Below are 9,209 nucleotides of genomic sequence, written 5' to 3'. Positions count from 1 at the left end.
TTATAAGAAGATACACATTATTTTAAAACCATATGAGTAAAAAATATCATTTAATAATAAAACATATATATATATATAGATTATACTATATACCATAAGATTACATAAATATTTTAATATTAAAACTTTCAATGAATTTTCAAAAACATTTATAAATTATAAACTTATTAAAGATTTCACATTGAAAATTTTGTTATCGATGATTTAAATATTCAGTTATAAAATGATATGAATGATCATAGAACTGTATGATTATAAATTCTCATTTAATAAATGACTATATAAAATATACTATTCTTAGAAAAATAGGTTGGTCCATCTTGACTTACATTATATTTTTTATTAAACTAACTATCGAATTGATAAATAATCTACCAAAATTTTTTTTGCACTTTCCTTAATTAGAATCTACGAAATTACCTAATATGATTAACGTATATATAAAAATTAATTATTATGAATAATAAATATTTGATAACAATTTTGGTATCTTAGTTCTTTTTTTTAATTTTATATTATTGAAAGATATTAAAAAATCACATTAAATATATAATAAACATTTATATTTTTTCTTATATGTTATATTTGAATTTTTCAAAACGTCTATATATTATTAAATTTGAATATTCCCAATCTGAAAATTTTGTGATCAATAGATTATTTTTTTGTTATAATAAGTTACAAATGATCATAAAATATAACGCATATGAATTTTTATTTAATAAATATTCAAACTAAATAATATATATATATAAACACTAATGATTTAAAGCAACAAGATTGGCTGATCAATTTAGTCGTCCAGTTGAAATCTTTCAAAAGTATGTGAAGGAATAAAGTCAAAATAAATATGGATTTAGTATAATAGTTATATTTTACTAACCAAATACCGAAAAAACCGAACCGAACCGAAACCAACCCGATATCCGGATTGAACACCCGTAATCCAAATGAAGCCAAACTATTGTTTCATTCTCCAAAATATAATAAAAATAATAACTTAATCCCGCGCAAGGCGCGGGTCTTATCCTAGTATACATAGTAAAACCAGTAATACTAGTAATATTTGTAAACATAGTAACACCAGTAGTATCAGTAATATCACTTTACCTTAGTAAAACGAGTTATCTTAATAATACCTAGAAATTATCTTTGCACTAATTAATCAACTTTTAAGTCCGATTTTGTTCGGATTTTACATTATCCATGTTATATAATTCTTATTAATGAAATTACACCGAAGAAATCATCAAAACGGGCTCAAAATGTAAATACAATATACCTTAAAACCAATAAATACAGTTTACAAAATCCTTTTAAATCTCTTAAAATTTGCATTCAACTTTTCTTTTGTTACACTAGTCGATATATACACTTATTTTTATAAGTATTCCAGCAAAAATTTCATCAAAAAGGGACATAATTCAAACCCGAAATTTATATACACAGTTTTCAAATTCGTTTTTTCTCTCTCAAATTTTCATCAATTCTTACTTTTTAGGTTACCCATGGTTTACACAAACATTTAAAAGATATTTCACACAAAATTTCATGAAAAACGGATAAGAATTACCTGATGTTCAAGCTTCAAAATTGTCAATGAAGGGTGGGGAAGAAGAGCTCTTCACGCTGAGAGAAGAGAGAGGAGAGGAAACATGAAGACATGTGGGCCAAGGTAAATCTGATTGGTTAAGATTGTTTGTGGACCCCATTTGGTTGTTGTGTTTGGTTGGGTGTATTTAATTGAAAAATTAAATGAATTAATGAGGTGGAGAAGAAATATATTAAAGAAAAAAAGGTTAGTATAGGAAATTCAAAGACAAAGGGGTATTGGGAATAGAGAGGGGACAAGAAGAATGATTTTTTTCTCATAAGGGCATTTGGAGTTAAAATCCAACTTAGAGAGAAGGTAGAACGTGTAGAGAGAGGAAAAAAAATAAATGTACTAAAATACGTTTCTGTATAACTCGAATTTAAATTTTAAATTGCATGACTTTTACAATATTTAACTGAAAATGAACTTGTAAGGAAATAATAATTGTGTCGACCAATTATTTCGTATTCGCTTTCCACCAATTATTTAAGAAGGCACTCAGGGATGTACAATCAAATACACATGGCGGAAAGTGGGAGATAGTTTGGCGCGAGTTTCGTCACTTCACACCTTTGGGCAATTGTCAATAATAGCACATTTTAAAGTTTATGTCTCAAAAATAACATTACAAGAAGAAAGTCACAAAAATAAAATTCATTAAAAGGTAAAATATACCTAATACCATTGGTTTAAAATTAAATAAACAAATAAAAATAAATAAAATAAAATAAAAAATTAAAAAAAAATAAATTTTATAGTTTCAGATTATATGTTTTCAGATTCGAAATTTTTATAATTTTTTTATTAATTTTTTTTTTCGAAATTTTTTATTTTATTTTTTTTTCAAATTTTATTTTTATAATTTAAAAATATTTTTTGAAACTGTTTTTAAAATTTTTATTTTTTATTTTTGTATTTATTTTTTAGAAAATTTTAAACCCTAATTCCAAAACCCCACCCCTTAACTCTAAACCCTAAGGTTTGAATTAATTAACTCAAGGTGTATAAATATATATTTATCTGTTTAATGAAGCCTATTTTTGTGACTTTGAGCCTTGAGTGCTACTTTGGGAACAAAAACTTGGTTTGGTGCTATCATATTTTTTTTCTCTTTTTAATTATACATATATAATGTTGATTTTGAAAACACATCAAACTCTTATATTTACAAAAAAAACTTAAAAATGCTAATTTTGAAAATTTAAGTTACTAGTTTTTAGATAATATTATAAAATTTTGAACTTTTTTATTTTTTAGATTTCTAATGGTAAAATCCCTCAACTATGTTTATTTAATGACTTAATGTAGAAATGTCTAAACTAAAGATTTACTGGTAGTAATGGTAGTTATGATCTAATAGAGTTTAATTTATTAAATAAAGTTAGTTTATAGATGTTTTCTTAAAATATTTAGTTTGAAAATTTTTACCCAAAATAAACTTAACGTTAAAAATCGTTGAAACAATAAATATTAGAAAGCCAAATATTTTTCATTATTAAAAAATTGCTGAATCTAAATTATTGCCGATAGAACATAGGGGACACTGATATTTATAATTTCTAACATTTAATTAATAAACATATATATATCAAATAAAAATATAGATTTTTATAACACCAAAATCTTGTCCTCCTTTGTTTTCTTACACTCTGATTCTTCATCACCACCACCACCACCACCACCGAAATTGCATCGTCCTCTCTTGAGTCTAACATCATCAAGACCGTTGGAACAGCTTTGTTCGGTCTGCGAACTCAACTGAGCAACATTTGTCTTCTTCAACAACATACCATCCTCATCATCAGGAACATACACTAAACTCATCCCACATTTTATCACCTTACAAGTCTCCAGCTTCTTCTTCGTTTCATTATCCGTCGCATAGAATTCGAAAGAAGCCTTTGTGTGACAGCAACTGTTACTCTCTTCATGGAGTTGCTCGACGTGGAAAAAACTGTTGTATCCCATGAAAACATGGTCAGAAGTGAGTTTTCTTGGTTCATGGCTAAGCGTTTTACACGGTTCGTTCCAGCCTGCGAGAGTGAAATCAAATACTGTAGATGAACTGTCTTGGTTCTCGAATTTGCCAGAGCACTTTACCGAGAAACGTTTAGCACTGTCTTCATAGTCTGTGAACGAGATAACTACAGAGAAGGCAAGTCCAACAAAACTAGAGTCACACCAATGCGGAGGCAATGTGATTTCTAGTGAACGTCCTAGTCTTTGGTAGCAGAACCAGTTCGGTATTTCACTCGCCGGAAAACAGATTCCAACCAGAGGCTCTGGGATAAATCCCTGCAAAAGACAAACAATAAGATTCTGTTCTAGTTTCCATGGTGAAAGGGAGTTAGAAGGAAAAAAAGACAAACCAGATAATAACGTTTAACAGATGCATTAGCCATCAACTGACTTTTGATTCGACCATGACCCACAAGAGTCTCTTGTGTGTCTTGGTTTAGTTTGTAACAGTTGCTAAAGATGAACATAGAATTGATCCTCTCTCCTACCGTCAAAGGCGTCAATGGGTTTGCCAGAGATTCGAGTGACTCACACTCGTGTGCATCCAGATATTGCAGGCTTTCTGGAAGGGTTGGTAGAGTCTTGAGCATTTTGCAATACTTTAAATCGAACCATTTCAGATTGTGAAGCTGGTTGAAGCTCTGAGGAAGATATTCGATGCCGTTTCCGCTTAAGCATAAATACTGCAGAAAAGAAAGGCCGCCAATATCTTCTGGGAGTTCGTACAGACTGCAACTTGAGAGATAAAGATCTGTTAGCCGAGAGCAGACCAACGGAGGTGGCGAGAAAAACATACTAACAGAGAGCTGACTGTCTGTCCCACACAACGAAAATGTCTTGATATTGCTCAAATGCATCATATTTGGCATCTCAGAGATGGCTGTATCATCCAGAAGTAAAATCTCCAAAGATTCCATGTCTTCCTCGATTTCTGGAAAAACCTCTAGCTGTGAGCAGCCTGAGAGTATGAGCTCTTGTAGACATTTCAGCTTATGAAGATCAGAAGAAAGATGCTTCAGTTTTCTGCAGTTCTTCAGATTCAGCAAACCAAGTTTCCTCAGGCTTTGGATGGATTCGGGAAGTTTCTTTATAACTGTGCCATCTAAAAGTAGAACTTCAACATTTTCGGAGATCATTGGGAATTTCCTGAAGCTGGAGCAGCCACTGAGAATAAGGGTTTCCAAAGATTGAGATTTGAGTCCTTTTGGAAGAGACTTAAGGCTTGTGCACTCCTTGAGATTTAGGTAAACAAGCTTCTCCAAACATTTCATCGATGATGGCAACTTTTTCAAATTTGAACATCCTTCTAAATTCAATCTCTCAAGATTTTGAGCATTAGCCAAACCTAAACAACGGCATAAGTTCACAGAGTGACTAAGGTCGACCCATTTCAGCATTCCTGCATCCTGTGGCCCAAAGATCCAACCACAACTCATATTAAACAAAAAAAAAAAAATCAGCATTCAGTAGTTTAGCTAACAACTCATCAAAACTACACATAAAAATATACCTTGTCTCCATCCCATATTTCTTCTAGTTTACTATGTGGCAATTTAAGGTCTACAAGGTTCTTGAGGTCGATGTCAGGGATACTCTGTAGCGGGTATCCATGCCAGTGTAGATACTTAAGCCCATTAGGAAGGAAGTCAAGCCCTTCCCGGAAGTGCAGTTTAACCTCCGATTCACATCCACGAGAACAACGAGAATCATAAATTTTCAGGTATTTGAGGTTGTACATTCCTTTGAAAGCTTTGGCCCTTAGACGCATTGCTCCTAGTTTTGATGTGTCCAGGAAAATGCCTCTTATATTGCCAGTTCCCTATGGCAGATAGATACACAATGAATAAATTAATTCAAACCAAGAGGCGAGCGTATGACAGAATTATCAGCAAGGAAGTACCATTACTATGCCGTTGGTAAGACGGTCACAAATAGCGTCACTGTCCAATAGTCTGATATGCGACTGATATAGGCTAATCTCCTTGCCCATAGTCTGTAACATGTCATGCATCTCGATGCGGTTACCAGAAAGAGTAATCAGACATTTGTCAAGTAGATCATCTATCACTCTAGACACATCCACACCATGATTGTTGAGAAGGCTTTTCACGTAATCAACCTTCTCTGATCTGAAGAAACATGCAATATCCAGAAAAACATTCTTCTGCTCAGTGGTAAGCTCCTCATAGCTTGTTTCCAGAACTTCGTAGATATATTTATGCGATCTACTTGTCAGTTTATCCAATTTATCTTCCCAGTACAGAGCATCCCTATTGTAAAGATCAGATCCTAACATCTTAAGAGCCAAAGGGTTGCCTTTAGCATAGTCCAGGACCATATTTGCCAAGCTCTCAAACTCGGCGGAAGGGCAAGATTTATTAAAGGCTTTCATGCTAAAGAGCTTCAAAGCTTCTCTATCATTCAATTTAGGGAGCACATATTTCCGGCCTTGGATCAGCTTACTGTCTCTTGTGGTTATGATGATCCTACTTCCCCCTTGACACCATTTGGAGTGCCCCATAAGATACCGTATCTGCTTTTCATCACTGACATCATCAAGGACAATAAGAAGCCTCTTGGTCTTAAGCCTGCGGCCAAATCTCTCATGTGCATTTCCAGGAGCTCCAATCTCTATCTCTCTATCATTCAGTAACGTAGAGAAGAGTTTCTGCAGCAGAGATTCTAACCCATTTCTACTTGAATTCTCACGGATGTTTGTAAGAAAGCAGCTGCCGTCGAAATGACGTCGCATCCGTCTATACAAACAATCAGCAAGAGTAGTTTTACCAATCCCACCCATTCCAATAATGCCTATGATATGAACAGAATCCAACTCATCGCAAGATAAAAGTTTTTCTAGAATCTTTAGTCTGGATTCTACTCCCACGAGACCTTCGTTGTTCCCGATGGGAGCCAAGCCATCCAGCTTCTTTAATGTGTCAACAGCAATCTCATCCACAAGTGTGGCCTCAGAGGTGCTACAAAACAAGAAGAAGATAAAGTTTGTTTTAGAATCAACGGCAACAAATCTAGATCCAAGGCATCATCATACCTAGATTCATTGACTACATAGCCGGAGATGTTGAATGCTGTGGTCAGTGCAGCTTCCCACGACGAAATCTTCTCCTCCTCCCTAAAGCTCTCTCTCAGGACCTTCTTCAACTCTGATTTGTCGACTTTGTAGAAGATAGGGAGCACCACCTGTTGGTTTCTGTCCCTGCACTCGAGGATCTCCACAAGCTCTCGGAGACACCACCTGGAGTTGGAGTAGTTTTCGGAGAAGACGATGATTGCAATCTTGGATTGCTTGATTATGGGGAAAAGCGCAGTGATATTGTCCCCTCGATGGAGTTCGTCGTCGATGAAGGACTTGATTCCTCTCAGGCGGAGGGCTTTATCGAGATGGCTGGTAAAGTTATAGCGTGTGTCAACGCCTCTGAAACTTAGAAATACATCGTACTCTTCAGAGGAAGAAGGCACCATTGCCATGGGAGATAACATTTTGATGCTGCTAACGACCTAATTGGGTCAACAAAGCTTTGGATCGGTAGCAAGACCAGAGAAGAAGATAGCTCTTATTATTTTTTTAATTTTTCTTTTAAACACAATTCTCACATGTTACGGATAAACTATCTGAAAGAAATAAAATAAAATAACATCAATTCTCATAAATAGATCATTTTTAAGTTTTTGTACCAAAATGCTTCATTTAACAGATAAAAAGATCCTAGTCTAAATATAAATAAAAAATTATTTTTAATAGTTTTAAATTAAATATTTTCAAATTCAAACTATTTTATAATTTTTTTTCAAAATTATTCTTTTCCCAATTTTTTTTTAATTTTCTTTTTATAATTTGAAAATATTTTTTGAAACCATTTTTAAAATTTTTAATATTTATTTTATAAAATTTTAAACTTCAATAACAAATCTTCATTCCTTAACTTTAAATCTAAGATCATTTCTACGCGCGGAAAATATATTTAAATTTGTTACATTTATCATTTTTATTTGTATGTGGATTTTTGCATGTTAAATTATATATAACTAATTTTTTTTTTAAAATTATATTTTTAGTTTGAAGTAAGTATTTCTATTATATGTAACACAATTAACTAATAAAATATGAAGAATCAAGTCCGAGATTTTAAAGTTATGTAAAAATAATAATTATGTACAGAACATAAATTATCTTAGTTTAAAAGATCGGAATCTCATCTCGAATAAATTCACGAAAAGAAAAAGTACTCCAATAACCTACTTAAAATATTAAACCCTTTTTTTAAAAAAAAAATGCATACTTAATAATATTGTTTTACGTATAATAGTTGAAAACTGACAATTGAATGTCGATCTAGAATATTATTTTAATATATCTAATGGTAAAATATTAATTGTAATAAACAAATTTTGAATTTTGTAATATTACATGAATTAGAAGTCTTTAAAATCTAAAATCTATTTTATTAACATAATAAATTTTTATTCTTTTATTATTTTGACGTTACAAAATACTTGCTTTAGTTTTATTTGTATATTAATTTTTTTCATAATTTAGTTTTTTTTAAGTAATTTTAAAATTATCAATAATATAATATATTTAAATTATTTATTTAAATATATCCAAATATGATGTCTCATTTTTATGTGTGTTTGCGTTGAGCATATTTAATTTGTAGTTTGTATATTTAATAATACTTTGTTGCGTATCGTTATATAGTTTTAATAAATGTGTTGTCATTTTATTTTTATTACTACTAACATGATTTTTTAGTGATCGGTGATAATGTATTTTTAACGTTATGTATTATATTTTATCGTATATTTTCTAACTCTTCATGCTGGCACTTTTTTAGAATCATTTTAATTAGATAATAGGTCTAAAGATGTAAATAAAATTGTGTATGTTGTAAATTTAGACTTTTTAGTGTAACTGAACACTATCAATTATGAAAATTATATTATGATTTTATTTTACTAAATTTTTCTTTATATGTATATTTTTTGATTTATTTGGTATTTTTACAATTTTATTGCCTTATTCTTTAATTGCAAAGAATTGCTATTTCCAATTTTTGTTTCATATACCTTAAAAGTCTTCGATTGTTTTTTGTTTGGTTTCTTTCTCCAATTACAATGTATAGTTCGACCGTTTCTTTTTTTTTTGGATCAAACTACTAATATCATGAGACAAAAAAGCTTAGACTCTAAGAATGGAGTGAGTATTTGTGATAGAAAAGACTGATTTAACCACTAATATAGTGAAATATTATAATTTTAGAAGGTATGGAAACTATTCTCTGTTGTCTTACGCTAGAGATAATTAAGTTGTTGTCAATTGATTTTATATTAGTGATAACTGAAAATACATCTTTATATCTTCCTTACATCATCCTTAATTGTTTACGGTTCGACCATTTCTAATATAAGCTTTTCATTATTTCCTTCCAATTAGGAATGCACAGAATGAAAGAAATTCAAGGTGATACACCTTTACAATTTTGTCCTCATATCTATATAGAGTTAGTTTATAGATTACTCTATCTGTTTCAAAAAGTAATCACTTTTAATTAAAATCTGTAATATTTAAAAATTA

General features: G+C 31.1%; 1 protein-coding gene across 1 annotated transcript; it reads right to left on the bottom strand.

The window, feature by feature from the left end:
• Positions 1-3,062: 3,062 nt before the first annotated feature.
• LOC106451428 (disease resistance-like protein DSC1) lies at positions 3,063-7,210 on the bottom strand. The gene is made up of 5 exons (XM_013893360.3): positions 6,666-7,210; positions 5,514-6,591; positions 5,124-5,432; positions 3,964-5,019; positions 3,063-3,889 (listed from the first exon to the last, which is right to left on the bottom strand). Exons 1-5 carry the CDS (start codon positions 7,112-7,114, stop codon positions 3,203-3,205), a joined length of 3,579 nt encoding a protein of 1,192 aa, XP_013748814.2. The 5' UTR covers positions 7,115-7,210; the 3' UTR covers positions 3,063-3,202.
• Positions 7,211-9,209: the final 1,999 nt, after the last annotated feature.

Source organism: Brassica napus, chromosome A5 (genome assembly GCF_020379485.1).
Source record: "Brassica napus cultivar Da-Ae chromosome A5, Da-Ae, whole genome shotgun sequence".
NCBI classification, from domain to species: domain Eukaryota; kingdom Viridiplantae; phylum Streptophyta; class Magnoliopsida; order Brassicales; family Brassicaceae; genus Brassica; species Brassica napus.
Note: the sequence above shows the minus strand (reverse complement) of the source record. Positions and strands in the feature narration are given on the sequence as shown.

Bases quoted from the DNA above. Each gene is read 5' to 3' on its own strand.
- LOC106451428 (XM_013893360.3), bottom strand. From the start codon at position 7,114: ATGTTATCTCCCATGGCAATGGTGCCTTCTTCCTCTGAAGAGTACGAT. The intron at 5,433-5,513 runs GTACTTCCTTGC...TATCTGCCATAG, and splicing joins TTACCAACGGCATAGTAATG to GGAACTGGCAATATAAGAGG. The intron at 5,020-5,123 runs GTATATTTTTAT...TTTGGGCCACAG, and splicing joins AAATATGGGATGGAGACAAG to GATGCAGGAATGCTGAAATG.